The 21,913-nt window shown below is 38.0% G+C and overlaps 1 protein-coding gene across 2 annotated transcripts in view; it reads right to left on the bottom strand.

The window, feature by feature from the left end:
- NKAIN3 (sodium/potassium transporting ATPase interacting 3) overlaps positions 1-21,913 on the bottom strand; it is a 370,926-nt gene that overhangs the window by 168,595 nt on the left and 180,418 nt on the right. For both annotated transcript variants that reach the window (XM_068932616.1, XM_068932615.1), the window contains exons 2-3: positions 16,074-16,211; positions 6,284-6,364 (exon numbers count right to left, since the gene is read on the bottom strand). In XM_068932616.1, the coding sequence (XP_068788717.1) occupies positions 6,284-6,364; positions 16,074-16,211 (219 nt within the window). The remainder of the gene's footprint in view (positions 1-6,283; positions 6,365-16,073; positions 16,212-21,913) is intronic.

The raw sequence follows: 21,913 nt of genomic DNA on the forward strand, positions 1-21,913 counted from the left end.
TGCATTGAAACTTATACTGGGCCTGGTTCTCTTTAACTCTATTTAATTAAGTAGCTTTTAAGTAATATTCCTCATTTCTCCATGTCAAAGAAGAGTCTGGAACGTTACTCTTGAAACAACAATTCTCTAAACCCTTTTGGAATAATAAAGTCAGAGGAGAGGGAAAAGCAGGAGGGTCCAGACTTCAAGAAAATGAACACTATCCCCTTATCCATCTTATTTTCTGCAAATTGAGCTTTATTAGAGCATACACTAGGAAGAGAGTATATTTAATTGCTGCTATAAAACTAGTCATTTGTAATGTCTAGAAAATGCTAAATGCCTAGAGCTACATCAGTTGCTTTAGTGTGATCTGTTGTTGGGCATATCACAGTCAGTGGCATTTAATATCATCAGCTGAAGCAAATGGATGTATAGAAGGGTGGAGAATAAGAAGATAATGCTTGTGTAGTCTCTCAAGGCCCAAGAGAGATGCTAACCAAAAGCAACTAATAAGATTCAGAGGTGTGTGGGAAGAAATTCTCTGCTAAACTGGACATGAATACATGCACACTGTCTAATAGCGAAGAAATACACTATTACACTATTACATTTTCCTCTGTGATAGATGTGTTGCTGTACATGCGAATGATTTGTGTTTACTTAATAATCCACCAACAGAAGAGAAAAAACATGAGTTTTATCTGTAAGCGATGTTTAATGTTATCAGGAGTGAATAGAAATGTCCACATTGCCTCATCCTTGGTGTCCTGGGGTGGAACACCAAACACCATCTATGCACGCTCAAGAGCAGCTATCAGCCACCACAGAGCTTCCCCTGTTTTCTGTGTCCCTATTTACTGCATGAAGAGAAAAGTTAGGGCGATCCTAAGTTGCCAAGGCAGAATGTCAGCCTGCTGGAGTTAATCAGACTTAAGTCACTGAATTTTTTCATTTTAAACACTTCTACCCTAACCTATTCATGGGCAGTGGCTTGGGATTTTACCCTGGTTGCAGCTTATTGGTATAGGTTAAAAACAGCAGCAAAGAAGAGTTACTGAGATAATTCCATATAGACATTTACTTACTTCTTTCTTCAAAATATCCAGTGGTGAGGTTTTGTAACAACTTTAGATCCTATTCAGTGTCTTTATTATTAGAAAGCTGCTCCTAAAATCCAGTCAAAATTTCTTTGCCATGTGCTCCTCAAAATTATTTCTTGCTCTTCTCCCCAGCAGAGATGATAAAAGCTGAGCACTTTCATCCAGATAAGAAGTGCCTGCATATGAGTAATATCTTATGCCTCCCCTCCCGCCTTCGGTCTGGACTGTAGAAATTCTTTTCATTCCCCACCATTTTCCTTATAGGCTTTATTTCCTAAGCTCATCACTTTTTTTTGCTTTCCTATGAATGCTGCCAAGTTTATTTCCTTAAGTGGGCTACCCTAGTGAGGAGAATTCTGATGATAATTATGCCAAAATAATTGTCTCCATTTTCTCACTTATATCAGCACCAGTAAAAATAAGAAACACTTTTTCTTCCACATTATTATCCTAAATTCAATCAGTGTTCATATTCTCATTACACACAAAAAAAGGACATGAATCCAAGAATATACCTTCTGTATCTCTTTTAATTATAAAATAGTATGGATTTCGAGCTTAACTTACTCCATCTGAGATGATTAGATATAATTGCACAATAATTGAGGACTGAATAACGTGCACCACATGGAATGAATTAGATTCCAGCAGTAGCCAGGACATAGTCCACATGATCCATCCCCATCCTAATGTATAGTATGTTATTTAAAAAGGACTATTATTTCTCTACTTCCATAGTGTTTGCAGTAAGCAATTTATTAATCTCTTTTTATCCTCTGGAATAAATTTCAATGGACAGTAAATATAATGCTGTCCACCAACAACAGATCTGAATCACAATTTAGTCTCTGGCTTATTAAAGCCGGCCAAGAATCTGTTAGACTTTGAAATTCTATTGATAAAAGTAAATCTTACAAGAAATACTATTTATTTTACTAATTAACATACAGAAAAACTTCCTTTTACGTCAATGGGAAGGTTAATAAGGCCAGTATTGCAAATATATTATAGAGTTCCTATTTATCTAAATTCAACATGTAAAACGAAGGACCAGATAATAAATGTACGTTGTTTCAGAAGTAGTTTCCTACAGAATAACTGGATGACTGTCATGCAAAAGCTTGCTCAAAAGCAACACAACAGGTATAGCTGACAGTGGTCTCAACCTTGAAAGCTAAACGTAAAATACTCCAGAATGAGGCAAAGGTCATACCTGAGAAGCACGCTACAGGGGAAAATGGGCAAAGCAAACAAAAACATCGCAGAACAGGAAATGAACTCATCAACTTTGCACAGCTGCTTAGGAAAGTTATATAAAACAATAGGGAAGAAGTTCAGATTACTGAAGTACTCAAGGTAATGAGGTACTTTGAAAGAGAAAATGGTGCTGAGAATAGTTATTTTCTGTTTAATAGGAGGAGGTGGAAAAGCTCCAAAAACCCCTGTGTCTGAACAGCACTTGACTTTGATATAATATTCTGCAGGAAAATATGCCAATATACGTTTACTTAGATAAAGAGCTAAAAAACACAAAAGCAAATGTGAAAGCAACCCACAATAAAACAATTAATAAAAAGGTGGTCTATCAAAAAGTATCAATGGGCAGAGCAAATGATAATACAAATACACAATTATTTTCAATCTAGATCTGAAATAGTGGAGTAAGTAAGTAGTAGAAATATTAACTGTGCACACTATATAAATGAAATCTCCTTTGTAAAGTAAAAAAGGACAGCAAATAGTGTATTGCTGGGAATGGAGAACTGGCGTATACAAGTGAGAAGTTCTGTGAGTGACATTTAAGAACATCCAAACCTTAAAAGTGACAGCTTCTGGCATTGTTTCTGGTATTTTTTCAGATAGGATGTAGTCAAACCATATTTTCAAACAATTTATTTCCCTGTCTGCCTGAAAAGACTTGAATCTATATCATTCATTTCCCAGGAGACTGCCCTAATTAACAAACTATAGTTATTCTGGGGCGGGCTGTTTTCAGTCTCTTCTGTGAAGCTTTTCCACATTACATAAGATAATGACATTAATTGGAGCAGGAAAGGAAACCCAAGAGAATTTCCTGACCACAAGCCTACATCCGTATACATATTCTTTCTGCTCCCAACTAACCACTTCCCACCAACTTCCTCCCTCAGATTTATCAGTTTAGCCCTTCAGATTTTAAAAAACAGAAACTTTGGGTGGGAATTTGGGTCCAAATATTTGAGTATGTGTGAAACTATTTATGGGCAAAGGATTTTAAAACACGAAATGTGTTTTCAACTGAAAATATAAAGGTTTTTCATGTCACTCTTACCAAAAAAAGCTGTACTTTTCTGAAAAGATGTAAAGGATCCTGTCATGTATGCTGTATTTGACCCTGTGAGGGTGAGTGGCATTAGATTTCTTTGTTCCTCATCCAGAAAATCTTAAAGATCTTAGTGTACTAGATTCATAAGCCTTAAATTAAAAGTCAAGCAGCTTAAAAAAAATCAATTTACCAGGAAAATCTGGGCATTATGCATTATAGTGAAAGGAAAAGTGTTTCCTTCAGACCCTCACAACAAAGAAGGTCTAAATTACTTATGTTCTTCTTATTCTCATTCAAATTTTCCATCAAGTTTAACAGGAACTCTTGGCATAATTCAAATAGAGAGTATTCAAAAGATATCTTCCTTTCAGTTGCAAGAATAAGATTTGAGAAAATTTCAGCTGCTGGGGGGTTTCTATTAGTACATCTAAAACGTTTAGTCTGTCTTCATTGTTTGTCTGTGCCACTTGAAGACATTTTACTAAATTTACATCTTAATATTGTGCCAAGTTATGTTTTCTGATGATATTAATGATGAAAGACCTAATAAATTCACTGAACTCCAAGTAAAGCTAACTTTAATTCTATTCAGAGTAAATATACATAACAGTGCTTAAAAAACAAAAATTCAGTCGTCTGCTAGAAACTATTATAATTTTTCCTGAAAGTATATCAACAGAAATAAAAATTTATAATCAATGTGCATTAATTTCAGAAACAAAAACTTTTTTTTCTTTTAATGGAAAAATAGAACAATCACATGAGAAAAAGTGAATACTCCCTGCTGAGATTTCAACACTGAGGAAACAGCCATCTTTGAAAAGCATTTGATAGGGTTTGTTTTATGAACTACATTAACATACCTTGCTAATAGCAACATTTCGCTCACATCTAACAACACAGGAACATATTTATGGAAAGCAATGATGAAACTTCTAAGCTAACTTGCTTGGTAAAATGTGGGTCCCAATTAAGTCAGTGTCAAATATGCATAAACTTGTAAATTGCCAGGTTTTTATGAATACCGTGCAAAAAGAGTACTATCTGTTAATGACCACATAATCTCTAGCATAATTTTCACAGATAGCATTAAATGGATTCCAAATTCTGTAGCTTACTGAATAAAATTCTTGATTCTGCTGTTCCTAGCTTGGTCTTGATATGGATGCCTTTGAAGTCTATTGTACAAGAGCAGTTAAGTTCCATGGAGATAATTTTGTGTGCATTACCTTGTAGAGACACTGCTTTTCAAAACGCTGTAATTATAGACCACAAGACATAAGTTCCACCAAAATTCTAAGGTCAACATCAATAAATAATAAAAACAGAGATTTTTCTGAACTGTTGATTTATATCTGTGATGTTATTTGTTTGCATTATGACTTGTCATATGTGATAAATAAAAAGAACTAAAAGTGAAACATAGTGGTAGAACTGGCAGTTAGAGGATTTCAAGTCATATAAGCTGTTTTATATCCAGCTCTGATTTTCACTAATTCAAGGATCAAACTGCAAGTTCCACTTACTAGGCAATTGGATAAAAATAGTAGGGAAGGTCATCACCTAATTGACTTAAAAAACAAACTCAATATGCAATGTAAAATGAAAAAAGAACAACTACTTTGGGCATTCATTACTTTTGTGTGTTGCCCTTCTGTTCACCTAATAGATTTTCAAATGAGAACATACCAGCTTTATCATTTACTCTGATTTTCTATGAAGTGCACTAATTTTCTCATCCAGCCAATAACTTCTGGTGAGTGACATCACACTTTGAGAAAAAACAAACAGCTGTAGCTTTTCATTATAAAATTTTATAACTAAAGGAAATTATCATTAAAAGCTTTAATTTTAAGCTTCAATTTTAATAGGGTGTATGCTCTCTGAGCAAATTAAGTTTTATATCTTATTCAATGGGTTTCACCAGATTTTTGTTGGTTGTTATCCAAAAGCTAGGAGGTTTAACGGTGATCCTAATAAAGGATGTACATCACAGATGTTCCCTTCTTAACTGAGTGGTGCTCAGTTAATTAACATGAATGTAATTAATATTGCTAAACGTATGACTACTAATTCTAGCAATTCTACAACATTTATTCTAGTAATAACACTGGGATCTGCTTGTGCTACTGGCATATCGTGCCTGAAATTATTCAAAGATGATTGTAGTAAACAAAGATCAACATCATCTATGTCTAACAGTAGGATGAAAATCAGCAGACATTGTATGGAGCTCACCGTGGATACAATGCTAAATATAACCTATGCTAAACATAAGTGCCACCTTGTTTGATTGTAACGTGTAACTTGATACTTCCAGCAAACACTTCTGCTCTAATCAGGAGTTTGAATAAGGAATCAGTGACCTAAAGCACTGAGTGACAAGTAATGGAAAGCTTTATTCAGATGTGAAAAAAGTCATCCTTTACCATTTGTTTCTTTTTTCTAAAGAATTAACATTCTCACTATGAGACCAATTTGTTCAACAAGTTATTACATTAACCTTCTTAGTAGTTTTCTTTAGCTGCTTTCAAAGCAGTCTCAGAAATTCAGATACATTTTTCATACACACTTGAAATGTCACCGAAAATGACACGGCCTGTTTTTCAACCATCAAAAAGAATCTTAAATTTTCCACTGAATATTTTTTTTTTCAGATGGTACTTCAGAAAGCAACTGTTATTCAGATTCACTGCATTTATGTACCTCAGAAACATGACTATTTACTATTATAGACAAGTTCAAATACTAGAGTTCTCTTTGGAGGGGAGCTCTGAAGTTCAAATTGTATGTTCAAACAACCACATTTTTCCTCTATGGTTCCAGACTTTTAAAATCTAACAGTTCTGATACTAAAACACCCTCCCATAAGCCTAAAGAATGATAAGTGACCTACCTTAGAAAGTCCGCCTACTTCCAAATAGAAGCAGATAATGAAAACATTCCAGGTGACCCACAGGGCAGTCCACACCGTGTACTAAACACAAAGCCGGATGAAAGCAAAAAAGAGAAAAATAAAATGTGAAGATGAAAGGACTTTATACTGAGCAGATCAATAATAAAAGAACTGATATCAATAAGCATTGTTCTTCTGGGAACAGTCAAGCGGAGAGAGTTCAGAAGAGGAGTTCTCCCTGCCGAAGTCCCCTAAGAACTGTAGGAAATTACAAATCCAATAAGCTTTGCTGCTCTAAATACATAGCAATATAATAGACTTATTCTTTAGAGTTTTATACCATTCTACTGATACTAATTAATTCCAAAATGCTGACCTAAACATAGTTTTTGGGATAATTGTAAGTCATTTTTATATCACGATTTAGCTCTGTTAATAGCTATTCCACTTCAAATGGGTATTCCAATACAAAATATTATGAAGAACATAAGAAAAACATATCAAGTTAAACAGGAGCTCTATTGATCTAATATTTGAAACTTGTCTGACAATGAACAGGTAAAATTAAAGTCAAGCCTGGTCTCTTAAGGGTCTTTCAGTAGACTGCATTTTAATTAGATTATTATTTCAGCTGACTGTGTCTGGCTCATTAGTTCTCCACCCCTTGTGGCCATCAACATGATCCTAAAATGCACCCTTAACAAGCAGATGTGTCTGAATCTCTTCTGGGATCTTCAGTGTTTTATGTGAGTGCAAGAATGAACTAATAGTCTACCCGCTGCATGAATGAGAGTTTAACTGGTCTACCATAAATCATCGTTCATACTTTATTTGTCTGCATAACTAACTGGTACTGTTTCCTTACTGATGCACCCTTAACCTCTGTATGACTGTAAAACTATGCACAATTAACTGTTCAAATAGTACAGATCAGGATCACCTATGTCTGACTAGCTAAGTGTATGCTCAGCAACGCTGGACCTACAACCACCTACAAATTGTAATGAGAGGCTGCAGTGGCAGTGCCACTTTACATTTGTATGCTTATAACCTTCACAGTGGAGAACTGCTGCTAAGTGGCTTTGCAAGTCTAATTAGCTGTGATCAGGCCAGACTAATATGCTATTGTTTTGCTTCAATATACCCAGTAAAGCTCAACACTCTAATCTACAATACGCCAGATCCCATTTCCATTCCATGGGTGCTGTCAGTTTGACTTTGTTGTGCAGCTTTCAGTTATGTTTCCCTCTTCCTTCACCTCCCTATGGTTCATAATGAAAAGGTTCAGTTGAAGAGGGTTGATCTTATCCACACTTTGACTACCCCCACATGCTATGCGCCCCTGCACTTCAGCGGTTTCTGCACGCAACATAGGTTAGCTGGTTTACTTTAATTTCTTATCAGGCACTTAGGATGCTTGGAGATGTCCACTGCATAAGAAGTAGATAATTAACACACAAAATAAGAGTAACAGTCCTGGTCCATTTCTTCTGGTTTACAGAAACAGGCTGTGTGGCAAATGAAGGCTAGATTATTATAAAATAGGCCAAGCTGCTGTGGTCTGAGAGCAGTATAAGGTCTGTACTATTAATATGATTACCTTATAAGAGGATATCATGTTTTATTACACTTGCTGACTTTGTAGTAATCATCATAACTCCTTGATTTTCCAATATATGTTCAAAGAACATCAGCTGCAGAGTGTCCAGAACTAATGAATGTGTAACACACACCCCAGCTGCTAGAATTTTAATTATAGTTAGGCATCGTTGCTCATAAAAATTAGATTTCAGAAAGTTCAGAAGAATTCCACCTTTTAAAAAGGAAATTTTCATTCATCTCTCCACGAATGAAATTTGGCATCACAATAAATAGAAACAGACTTGATCTGCCAGGTTAAGCCAAATCCCTAAGGGTCTCATTCTGTTCCACGGGCACCAAAGACACCTCTGACTAATGTGGGCAAAAACCATCCCAGAGTGCGTTCCCAGGCCAAGCTACTATGTTTTACAAAGTCAGAACCAGTCAGTTCAGTTACAATGTGAGAGTCATTGCAGGAGAAATGCAGATGTGAAGCAGATAGGCATCTTGAATCCCAGCTATTGCATGAGAGAGAGGATCTTCCTACTCTCTCACTGAACTGTAGGACTATAAGCTTAGGCTCCATTTTATTTAAGACCATAATAATTACATATTTAGTAATTAGCACTACATGAATTTTAAAAGAGAGAGAGTTATTCTCCACATTTGAAAACATGCCTTTTTGATTATACAAGTAGCGTCTTTTCCCATATATAGCATATAGTATAGCATCATAGGTACTTACAGAGAACTATGTTAAAAAAAACAAATTTAAGACAGCAAAAGTAAGAAATCCAAATTAGGAAATGTCAGAATTCTGTTTATATATGTGATCTTAATTTCCCCCTTTTGTGGATGTGCAATATAGTACAATATTTAATTAAAATATCATAGGTATATTTTTATTCTAAAGGACCCTAGTGCTCTCAGTACATTTTATGAACAGCTAATTCAATAGTTCATTTCTCTTTGTCAATCACATTCTCCTCTGAAGACAGAATACTAATTTCCTCATGAGGTTTTCTAAGATGCTCATCACTGTAATGCGTGAGACCACCACAAACATTAACTAATTTATTTTATGTTACAAGGGAATGATACAGCTCTCAGAATGCAAATCATGTTCTGATACATGCAGAGATTACCTTCAGAAGTATTCATACATTATGGGCACCCAACCTGAGGTGCTTAAGGCGTCATTTTTCAGAACGCTCAGGTTTATATAGCACTTTATAAATTCAGTGTTCAGTTCCCAGTGGCTGAGCATTCAGCGCTTCTGCAAACCAGCCTACAAGGTCTCGGGTCAAGAACCCAGAACACAAGGAGGAAACAGCTACTGAAAGCAGGTGAGAAGTTTGGTTTAAGTGACTTGCTTTATGTCCAAAAAGGTTTCAGTGGCTGAGAGCAGAGATAAAATTCAGCTACCCAGCACAGCCTTTGACAGTCTGCACAACAAAAGCAGTCCTTTTATTTCCTCTTATATCCTCCTATCCTGCAGTTACATGCCTTGTTGTTTTCATAGCTTTCATTTTCTGCAAATCAAGTTTGGATTCTACAGCTTCTATCACCAGAAAGCCCCATAAATGTCTATTTTGTCAATTTTAACTTAGGTATCCTCTATAAAAAATAGTGGCATGCATCCATGCAATTCAAAGCTGCAAATGTATAAAAGGCTCAAATTAAGATTGCACTTGCAAGCTTTAATATTATATTTTCGTAATTTTTGAGTGCTTGTTCCTAAAAATTGATAAAGCTTTTTAAACATCATGTATATATGTGTAAATTTATACGCATATAATTTTCTAGTTTAAAAAACAAATTGTAATACTATTTCATTATGTCGCATCACACTAACACCTGCTCAGGTCACTAAGAGGGTGTAGATTTTACATCCATCACAAAGACCTCTCATTTGGGCAAGCAGAATAATGGACTGCATTACTGGTTTGTCATCCTCCATGTGATGAAACAAGAGGAAGGAGAACATGTTATACATGCTGTCAAACATCTGCTGTCAATGGAGGAATAGTTATAGCCAGGAATGCCAGGTCCACACTGGTTCACAGCACTCATTTCCCCCCCAAGGCACCTCGCCTAATCTGTTTCCTGACCTAACCTGCCATCAGCACCTCTCTGTCCCAATCCCACTACTGGGTAATTCAACATCTCCACTGTGTCCTGAGCACCATCCTGGTGGTCCCACTGAACCTGCACACTTTTATCCCACCCACCTGCAGTGATTGCAGCCCTAGTTGTTTGGCCAGCCATGTTCAGTCCCTCCCTGGCTCATCTAGTCTCATGACCATCATTGAAACCCCAAATCTGGCATGAAGGAATTGTTCCCACAGGTCCAAATAATAGTGAGAGTTAAGAGATTTTTTTTTTCTTCATAGCAGACAATAATTATGCACTACTTCTTAAAAATCATCTAGATGTTTTCACCTAACAAATTCCTTCCAGTGAAAGAACCTGGGAGGCTGGTGATAATCTTTGCTGCTTTCTTCCTGTGATGTACTGCAGAATTTCCAGCTTTTGGTCTTTTGTACTAGGGATTGCATACTGAATGGGGTGAGGAAGCATTTGGTGCCTTGGTAAGTGAAGAGGATACTCCCTAGACATTACGGGTTAAATGTCTATTAAATTATTGTTTAACCCAGGATGTCACTTTCAGATTCCTTTTCTTAATGTCAGCTTCTGTATAATGATGTTTTTATACCTCTTTTGACTCTGAAGTTCATTTGCATATTGAAACTGCTACTGAAATACTTTTTGTATACCAGTGAAATATAGCCACTTGTAGAATGAAATGGCTGCTATTGGATGGGGACAATGTCACAGGGTTATTCTCTTGAATTGAAGGTAAGAGAAAAGTCTGAGAAAAAAGTAAGTTTCAATATTGCAAGGATCGTGGGATAAATGTAGCTTTAATAACTAAACTATCTCAAGTGTATATTTAATTTGAAATGCAACACCCCCTTTAAAACAGTGTCTTGGCATTAGGACAAATGTTGGCTCAGCGATATTTCAAGGGAAAATCAGCAACTAGTGAGTCATCACAACTTCTTCCTGTAACTCCTGGGTGTGCCTTAGAGGGATCAGTACCTACAGAGCCCTACTTCATTATATTTGTGAAGGACGACAAGGAAAGTAGCACAAATTAACATGCTCGCACAGTAACAGCTCAGGACTTACGAGGAAGGATATTCAAGGAGTAGGTTTGGATGCCTAAATATTTCATGTGTGTTTTGAAATGCCAAGAATGTCTGCACAGCTTTTGCGTGAATACTGTATCGTTATCCAGTAGTGGTTTTTTGTTTTTGTTTTTTTTAAAAGAAATTGCCTTCTAGCATTTCAGGTGTATGCATTGCCACAGTATAAGAGCAGCATACATATCATATTATTTAATAGAATATATCAAGCTAAGCAAAGCAGAGATTTTCACTTTAGATGACCCCTACTTAAGTGTCTTATTCTCATCTCTCACTGTTCATTAATACATTTATGTTCAGCTTTGGGTTAGGTTTATGTAATCTTAGCTATATGACTCATCATTCAGAAGGCTTTTGAAGTTCCGTATCAGAAGTAGGAGAGGAAAAAAAAAAAACTTTAACAACTATTCTATCATCGTCTTCAATCATTTTTAACAGCTGGAAAATCTTGCTAGTGATGGCAAGTTCTGTCAAGAAAGGAAAACCATACACAGGCAAATGGATCACAGTGTAACTCTGGAGCTGTGTAACTGGTATGTTACACTGTAATTAGAACTCATATTTAGTTGTTCTTTTTTTTTGCAAATGTTTGTGCAAGTCTCAAATGAGCTAACAGAAAATTAGGAGTCAGCTCTGCGCTTCGATGTCCCCTGGGAACTTTGGACTGATTTAATTCAGCCACAAAATACTCAAGTACTGAAAATAACACATCTGCTTAATGACAGGATAAATTGTTCAAGAAAATTCATTAAATTAGAAATGAATACAAAAGCTATTAAAGTAATTATTGGATTTAACTAATCAGGACATTTGGAGTTAAGACTCTTGCTCTTGCTCTCTCTCTCTCTCTCTCTCTCTCTCTCTCTGTTTCCTAAGCTTCTCTGAGGACTCAGAATTTTACATACGAGCAAGTGAAACTCCAGATCTATTTCAGAATTATTGTTCTTATACTCCTAGATCTGTAAGATTGTAGACTGAGAACCTCAGACACTACCTTTGAATGGTACTGCCTGAAATGACAATTGTAGCTGACGGAGATGCCTGACCGACTCAGCCATTTGGTTGCAGCTCTTAGAGCTTGGGCATTTTTTTGGTAGAAAGTTCTCAGTCCAAATTTTGCATCACTCAAGGAATGAAGCAAAACTCATTTCTTTACTCAGATTTTTCCTTTACAAAGGTTATGCTTTTGCTGCAGTCAAATAAATGACTGCAACTCATGTAGAAATGCAATGCTAGTGTAAACTAGCTAGCTTGAGTTTAATGACAATGGAGAAGTTCAGAACCATCTAGCTGCTTTTGTGCTTATCCATGTTCTATCACACTGACCACACTGAGCTCCATGGCTCTCACTCCCCGCACGAACAGCATGCTCAGTTCTCTCTGCAGAACTACAGCCTCATATTTGACTGCAGTGTAATATGTACACGTTATGGCATTACATGAAGCTAATCTTGTATTGGCATCAGTTCTGACATAGGAAAGGAGAGAAGAGAGCTACGCATGTAGTGACAATAACATTGCTACATAAAAAAGCTGAGTAACATGCAATCGTACTTATCTTGAGAGTTTTAACAGTTTCAGTCTTAACTCTGAATTACATTGAGCTGAGGCCACACATGCAATGTATTTATTCATTTCCTTCCCGTCTCTGCTGCATGTTAAAGTGACATGACATAAGCAGCATAGGATGGCAGAGTGAAAGTTTCTGTTTCTAGTCAGAGAAACCTGCAGTCACAGCTTTCTATGCATTAAAGCATTAACACATTAAAGATCTTTTGAGGTCAAAGCAGGCCTTTAGAGCTGACCAGCCTAAGTCAAGGTCTCCATCACTGTATGGTAGAATTTCACAGGGACAGATTGTTGCACACCTGTGCAACAGATTAGTTATCTGTAGACGCCGACGTACTGAAGTCAACTGTTGTATATTATATGATTCTTTCATTACTTCTTTTTTTTTTAATTCAGACAGTATCATATGCACTAGCAAGGCTAATTTCAGGGGAAGTCTTAAGGAACAGATAATGGATACTTAGAATACTTTTCCTAAAGTATTTGGTTACTCTTCCAATTAAACTGGATTTAAGTAAATCTAAGTCAGAAGCTGTAGTAATTGGACTACATAAAAGCATGATTCAACACATTTCTTTTGCCAAAGCAAACTGAATTCTCACTCAAATATGAAACAGGAACCTCAGGCAGACTGTTAGACGTGGCTAAAGACGCAGATATGGACTTGGAAGTCCATGAAGCTTCTCAGTGAATTTGAAGCCTAATTCACTACTGAGAAACCAGGTAGAAACCTCTCCGCCTGTTGTGCCTAAGTAATATTGAAATTCAGGACGCTCCTAAAATTTACATTAAACAAGTTTCATGTTTGAAATCATCAGGAAAATTTTACCTCTATAACAGGTAGAATGTGATTTTGTAGTGTTTTGGATCAGGGAGGCGGTCTACGTTCTTCCTTGGGAGAAACACCTTCAAATTCCCTTTTCCCTTGGTGAAGACAGCCTAGAGCTGGCATGGGAAAGGGGTCTTTGCTGTCTGTACCACAGACTTCTTTAGGGCTTCTGAGGACAGTTGCTGTTGGCAGAGCCCCACTGCAGCTGGTAGAGCCCTAGGAAGCGTAGCTTCTGGGGGAGCATGTGTTACTGGAGGATCCTCAGGCAGTAGTTCAATGAGCACATTAAGCAGGCATAAGCCTGCACTGCTGCAGAAAGAATCAGTGCACTTTTCTCCTTCCTCTGGCTACTGGTTCCCATTTCCCCTCTCTCACCTCCTCCCTTATGCTGGAACAAACCACATAGTAAAACAAGTCAGGGAGCTGATCTGCACTTAAATTAACACAGCAAAAGAAAATAGGTGCTTTTCAGCTGGATCTGCCCCTGGTTTGCCAGTTTATCAAGTGGCTGCACAAACACTTATGCTGGTGCAAAAGAAGGAACAGTACAGAGACTGAAAGCGGCAGCTGAGTAAAATTGTTGCATAGGCTGCCTTGAAGTATTCAGTGAATTCAGCCCGAGGGTAAAGCTAAACACAAGGATGAGCTGACAAGTTTGTAGCTAAAGCCGAGGGCTGTCTTGCATCTTCTCTTTTCTCCTCTAGCCTCCGCATTGCTGCCCGTGGCATCACGCAGTCCCAGCCCCTGCCTTACGCTGGCCCGGGCACTCATCTGGAACCCTGCAGACTGGATTCAACTCATCAACCTAGCAAACTCTCCATTTTTTGCTAGGCTGGTTTTCCGACAGCTTAGGACTTGTACTGACCTACCGAAGGGTCTGTAAACTACCACCAACATTGCTAGAGAGGGATTTGGAGAAGTATTTCACCAGAGGGACGAAAACTGGGGGTAGGAAGCATGAACGATATCCCCTTCTGCTGGTGCCATGAGACTGGTTCCAGACAACCTGCACACGTTCACTCTTCAGATTTGGCTCAATCTATTCCTACTTCACTGAAAGCCTTACATTAGTCAGGGTATAAGCTGCTCTAAAGACTTGATCTTCTAAGTAATGAGTATTCACGCCTAGTATGGCATTTAGCACCTAAATATATGCTTAAAGTTAAGATCAGAATGTGAGTTCAGTTAAATAAGAGAATAAAACACTGGATGTTTCTTTAATTATAGTGTTTTCTGCCTCTACTCTGAAGCAACTGTAACATATTCTAAAATGCTCATTCACATTGGAAAAGACAGAGGAACAGTCAACATCTGTTGCATTTCATTCAGAGAACAAAAATAGAGCTTCCACTGCTAAACAGCAGAGCTGCACCTGAAGGGCAAGAAGTTTTGAGTTGTCGCACTTCAGACACCAATTTCTTATGTAATTTTACAGGTACTTACCCTCACTTTCCTCAGCTGTCTTATATATAAAATGGAGAACAAGAAGCAGAAGGGTGAGTCATCAGTATATGAATATAGGTACCCTGCTGCCCAGTTTTTCAATGACAGGTATTAGATAAAAGTGCTATTATTTACATCAATCCATTTTCAATTATATAAAGTCTGCTTGTGAAGCTTAGATAATGTGAGTATAAAGAACCTCAGTATTACCTTGGGTGCACTTTTTGTTCACTTTTTCTTTTAAGACATGACAAAGAATTACAGGATTCCAGGCTTGACTAGAAAAGATGAAGCTTTTTAAGTATTTGTTTAATGAGTTTTCCCTAGGAGACATTTATTTCACTCTTCCATGAGGAAAAAAATACTTTAGCCGCTTAAAATCCATTATTAACAACAACTGAAACGTCCAAATACAGACACTGCCAGGTAAAGATGTAATATTCATCCATTAAGGGGAGACTGTGGGGGAGGGGCATGGACATTTCTGATGGCAGTTCCCCTTATAGCTTTGAAAGATTTTTAGTCTTGGCTGTTTTGAAAACACAGGAAGAAATTTTGTGGAGCTTCAAGTTACAAACTTCAGAGACAATTTAGAACAATTTATGGCCAGAGCCATAAATGTAGGTCTCGGTGAAATTAGACATAGGTAAGAGGGAGATTTTTTTGGAACCCATGAGCCCCAGGACTATAGGAATTTCTATAAAGATTGCTTCTCAATCTGAGGAAGACGTAGCTGACTTGACCTGATCATAATAAAAGTTTTTTTTTCAAATGGCCATGGGCACTGGTTGTCTATAGAAAAAAGAACAACAATTTGTACTCTTTTCTTCATTTAATTTGTGTCTAGTCTAATTGAAGACGTTCCCATGATCCATCTAAAGCTCTTTTAGTAATCTTACTGATATCACAAGTGGGAACACAAGAACTTGTATTACAGTTAAACGTCTGGCAGAACTTTCTCTAGATCACTCATTCTTAATAGCTTCCAGTATCTCAGAAATGTCACTCAATATTCCTAAATTTTCATAAAGACGTAGAGACCTTAAAAGTTTTGACAGAAAGCACCACTGGGTGTCTTCAAGTCTAAGAAAATTCTGCTTTGTAATGTGACAGGCTTTAAAACCAATTGTAAATATAATAGATAATAAAGGAGACTTACCACAACTATATACCGAGGCCTAAACTGGATGGTTCCAAACAAACCCAAAATGACAACTATTATTTGTAGGAAATTGCCAAGGATAGGAGCCCATTGGAAACCAAGGAAGTCAAAGATCTGTCTCTCTAACGCTGCCAGCTGTAAGAAAACACATAAACAGAACATCCACTTTTTAATTATAGGTGAGTCAGAATACTAGTATTTAGGTATTTATTTATTTATTTGTACTAGGCGTCACCAAACTGGCGTATGGCAAAATTCTGGAAATTATGGTTCTTAGGTGCATTCTTTATCATCGTTTTCAGTTTATTGCTGACTGAAGTCTGAATTTAGCTACTAGTCAGTGTATAGATTTCCTAGTGGTAAAGCACTGAGAAAACCTTAAGTTCAATAAAATATTTGCAAAACCTTCAGGTAATATAAAATTACCTCACAAACCAAACGTTGTCAGGTTTTCTTTTATCCTGGTATGCTGGAAACTGCAAGGCTTAAAAATATTTATTTACATACAGAATATGCCTAAAACAGAGGCTCACTTAGTCAGAGCAAGTTCATATGAACCTTGCTATAGTTACTGAATTATCACTATTCTCCTTCCTTCTCCATATCTTCCTTTTCTTATATTTAGTCTCAACCAGACTGACTGCAAGTTCTCTTCCAAGAAGGCAGATATTTTTATCAAAAAGGGCAGAGAAAGCTCAGTGGAATCCAAGACCTAGCTATGCAGGTACATTAGTGGGAATTCCCTAACACAGGAATTGAGGAAGAGTGCTGGCAACTCCTCACCAACTGAGGCATGGAAGCAGGACCAAGGAATTAAAGTCTGCACAGTACTGTAGAAAGCTAGAAGACCTTGGAGTAAGCTGCTCCAAAACTCCCAGCCTGAGAGCTATCTGCTGTCTTCCAAAAGGCTCTTAGGGTACTGCACATCAGAAAGACACAGTGGTAGTTTAATGGCTCTCCCCTTCCTGCTCCCTATCCTTTGTACTTTGGAGGTGGATTTATTTGGGTGTCAAAGAGGAGGGAGCTAAGAGGTAGCAGCCTTCCCAAATGCATCAGCAGGTGGTTCTGCAGTTAAAATTCTCCTCTTGATTATCCCCTCCAACAGTTTCTAAACGTTTCTGCAGTAGTGTCAGCATTATGATTTTTCTGCAAACTCCCTTTCCACTCATTTTTGACCATCCATCCTATTGCTCTAAAGATACTGAGATCAGCTTTCTTTGCAGCACACTTGTTGAAGTTTAAAGCTGGTTCAATATTTTTTTTTCTCTGGCAAGACATTTTTGAGCAGCTAAACAGAATCCTACTGAGCAACAACTGGGTTTCTGTGCATGCCAGAATTTATTACCCTTCTACTTGATTTTACTACATTGTTACAAACCCTGAAATTTACTGAAATATGCACTTAAAATATTTATAACCAAGGCAGATGGGGTACGCATGGCCCTATGAATACCAAACAAACTATTATCATATGTGGGTATTTCACAAAGCATTTAATTTTACACATAATGGTCATTACCAGATTCAGTCCTCACTTACAAGATGCGGCTAGGTGTAGCTGACAGCAAAATCCATACTTGCTGCACAAAAATCATTCCATACCTCTGTAATGAAAATCTTATTCTCTGTGCTGAAGCTAATAAATATGATAAATCTAAACAACTAAATGAATTATCAAACAGTAGACTATTAATATTAAAAGAATTTTAGCCTGTTGGCCATAAAAGATGCTACTTTCTTAACAAAAACAATCTTATTCTTTTTAATGCTGTAGGTAGGGGTGAGTCTCAGAGGGAACAGCACTCCCATGTAAGTGAAGTTATTAATTCATGTGGCATTAGCTTTCTGTCCTACATTTGTTTACTTCATATTCTGCCTCCTCTTCTCCTTTACTCATTGCCCGGTACCATCTTAGTCAACAATTAATAATCTTCCTTAGGCAGACAGAAAAGAAATACAAAAGTTAATGGTCAAAATCAGAAAATGACATATTTACATGGGCCTTGGTGGAGTTTCAGTGCCTAACAGTACGATCCTGGGAACCACATTCAGTTGTTGCCTCTTCTAAAAGTACATGGGCTTCCTAACTGGGACACAACATCAGTGACCGCAGCGTCATTTCCATAATATCTTCACCTTACAGCAGATTCAGGAGCACCACAGTAACAGTCTAGTGGGGACCTCAGCAGGGAACCCTCAGAACCCCTCAGCAGTCTTTCAACCATGCTCCAAATGGGCTCCCTCAGGCAATTTAGGTGACCTAACATTTGCAACTACCCCTGTAGCTTCCCTAAACCACAGGATATGTCACACAGTGCAGTACAATGGTTCCCCAAACCTCATGCAGCATATGGTGGAGAGTTTCAAATGCTCAGGGTATTAAGGTTCCTATGTTCTATATCACCTAGGAATCTCATTTATCACATCCATGGCCAGAGCCAGAGCCTGTTTCATTCCAACCACTGCAAGTGGAGATCTGGGGTCAGCACAGCACCACATCATTCATGGGCCACCATCTTTTAAAGACAAAGTGTCTCTCCCTTTCCTTCCTGCAGCCTTGACATTACCAAATGAGCAGAGAATAGAGTTGCCAAATTGCCCTCGATTCTGCTTATTAGCCGCCTCTACCCTGCCATTCACTGAGATTCGCATGTAGTCAACACTTGTGTCTTCACTCACACCAATAAACTGAGCAAGCTTTGGAATACTTCCAGACACTGAAGCCAGCTGGCTTAGAACTCCACCCCTGCCCTCTAGTACAGTGTCCTTTTCTCCGAAACAGGGGGGCTATGTGCAAACTACCTACTCAAAATTGTCCCTGGACCTTGGGGGACCATTTCAGGAGACTGCTGGTTGGAATGAGCCCAGCTAACATGAGGGAACATCCCAAGCACACGCAATGGCATGCCGCTGCCTGGCTGCTTCCCCAGGCACACTTGAATTTGCTTGTGTAGAGAGCATATGGCTCTGCCAGAGCAGGAGTCGAGGAAAGTCATTTCACGTAGACGGTTTGCTGCTAGAGATAGCTACTCTTAGATATTTTATGCAGTGCTGAAACACCTACAGCAGTCTGAAAGACAAAAGTCTGCGGCAAAGATATAAGTGAAGCTGTATAGTGTGCGTGTCTCCTTAATCTGGTCCTTAGGAACAATCTCTCAGAGCTGTGTAGATCTGGCTTGACCTACATGACTTTAAAGTACCTTAATGCATGAAAGACATACCACTGCAATGCCAACAAATGTAGTCACTGCACTTTTCCAATAGACCGATATTAATAATAATAATAGGCCTAGTACTCAGCTCATGCCTAAATTGGATCAGCAACAAGGTTTGCCTTCATCTGTCTCTCCCTGATTCCTGCCAAGAAAGCTCAGAGAACACCAAACAGGACTGGCCTCCTACAAAATATAATGTTGGCCGTGAGTTTCTTCCTAAATATACAAATGTGTATATACACCATATACGTACACATATAGAATAAAAATTAGCCCTTTTATAGCTTCCTGTGGCAAAGGCACCCACTTCAAACACAGAGGAATGAGGTTCAATGTCCTCTACTGCTACCTACTGAGGAAGTACCCTAGGGCACCAAAGGGGACAGCTTCTACTTGAAGCTGTGTCACTGGGAAAAAAAAAGAAAAGAGAGTACAAGCAAAAAAAGTGAGTCTATAGCCTACTCTGCTTAGGGGACTTATCTAGGATTGGGAGAGTTGCTACTATTTCTTGCCTGCAGGGCTGTTTTTTCATTTTTATGTACACTGACAGCATGTGAAATACAGAAAGAGTCCTGGGAACAGGAAGCCAAACATATAGCACCATTCCTTTCCCACTGACAAGTGCTTTCACCACTGGGCTATGCAGTAAGACTTTCTTGTGCAGCTAAGTCTCATTTATTTTGTTCTTGTCGCCAACATAGAGTAATTTGTCTCATCCCTGAAGCCCACAGAATACATTAGTAGATAAAAAAACTTAAAGAAAAGAGAGAGGTAGGAGGCATGTCTACCTTGCTCAGATTCCTATTCCATTGTAAATTATACAACCTTCTTGCAGATACTGAAGATAGAAGTTAAAAAACTAATTATTCATGATGATGACAGAGGAAACATATAGTTCTGCGTTCTTTATGCCGTGAGGAATATGCACTAAATAGAGATAATACGCAAGGGCTGCTGTTCTCATTTCTGTTAGTTATTTTACCCAAAGGAAATCCCAGAGGTCAAAGCCACAGACCTTCTAGCTTTGTGCAAATGAATAAAAGCAATCTCTAACCCAGTCTATGTTTTAGATAATTTATTGCACAGAAGTAAATGGAATGGGATGGACATAGGTTGTGGTGCACAATAACAGACTCTTTACGCAGACATGAAGAGCCAGTAATCTGCATTTGCATACATCCAAAATCTCTGCAGCCACAAGAAGCTATTAGAGGAGCTTACGTCATGCGGTGCAATTGGAAAGGAGCAGATAATATGACAAAAAGAGTTTCGAGTAAGAACTTGGAGCTATGTGTCTGTGAGTGCTTTGAAATGTTTTCCAAAATCATTTTGAAAATAAAGGGGCTTGTTTTCCCAAATACAATTTTTCCCAAGAGAATTTCTGTTTTCATCACCATTTTTAGATTCTCCCGAGAAATGCCAAAATAACTAAACCTGAAGGCAAGGTAGAGGTTTCCACAATTAACTGGCTCAAGTTCCCTGGATAGAAGAGGCAGATTGCAAGTTAGTAGGGTGGAAGGAGCTCAAGGTTGGTGAGATGGGGTATGTCTCATGTGATTGAGGTACTGTGGGGGGTTTACTGTCAGGTTGAAAGAGGCAAAGAAGTCACTTTACTTTCTTAACAGGCACATGTGTTGAGAAAGGCTAGCAGCTCCAGTGCTAGTGGTCTCCAAGCCAACAGAGGTTAGGAGTTTCTCTCGCAAATTGTTGCTTGATGTTGTTATTTAATAATTACCAAAAAAGGGGAAAAAGTACCCAGACCTCTCTTGCAAATAAAAGAAGAGAGTCTTATGTCTGAAAACTAAATATTGGGGTTTATTTTTAGTGAAAACACTGTCCAGTTGTGTAAAAAATTTTCATGAAAACTTATAAAGAAATCAAAGTTGATTGATAGAAAATAGCATTTTCTTATCATGACAACACTTGAAAAAGGTGAAATATTTCTCATCAGTGCTCCCAAGGAAGTTATGCAGCGCCTTGTTACTCATCATCAACACCAACAATCCTACATTGTATAGAGCACAACTCAGTAGACTGGTAGTAGCAGTGAAATGCTCCAGTGGGACTGTGTTAGATCACTTAATGAAGATGTGCCACATTTTTCAGGTTATTTTACCTCTTTGTTTCACTGAGTCTATCAAATATCACCTGCATCCCTCGTTCAGCAAGGAAACGGTACAGAGAAACAGTAACACCGGGCTGCCTTAAAGTTGTATAGCTAGACTGAACTTTCTCATCTGGCCACGGCCAAACCTTTTTGTGTTAAGAGCGGGAAGAAGTTCAGGTCAGCAAAGCTGTCTGAATTTTGAGCTTCTTCACTTCAGGTGGATAACCGGATCCATACAGCACATCTGGGAAATCTCAAATAGAAATATGGCTGCTGTAGCCTTAGTGCCCCATATGCTGCTTATGGTGAAGTAGTAACAAAATAAAGGGTGAGGCAGCAGCCAGCAATGCTCTGCAGAAAGAAATTGTCAGGATATTCCTGGTGAATAGAATAGCGAATAGAGTGATCAAAAATACTAAGAGCAAGTTCCAACCAACAGCCTCTAGGGAACAAAACCCTCTTTAAATGCTCAGGTCCTATTATACTTTAGGAATACATATTAGAAGCTGTCTGAG

The sequence above is a fragment of the Struthio camelus genome, chromosome 2 (assembly GCF_040807025.1).
Source record: "Struthio camelus isolate bStrCam1 chromosome 2, bStrCam1.hap1, whole genome shotgun sequence".
NCBI lineage: Eukaryota > Metazoa > Chordata > Aves > Struthioniformes > Struthionidae > Struthio > Struthio camelus.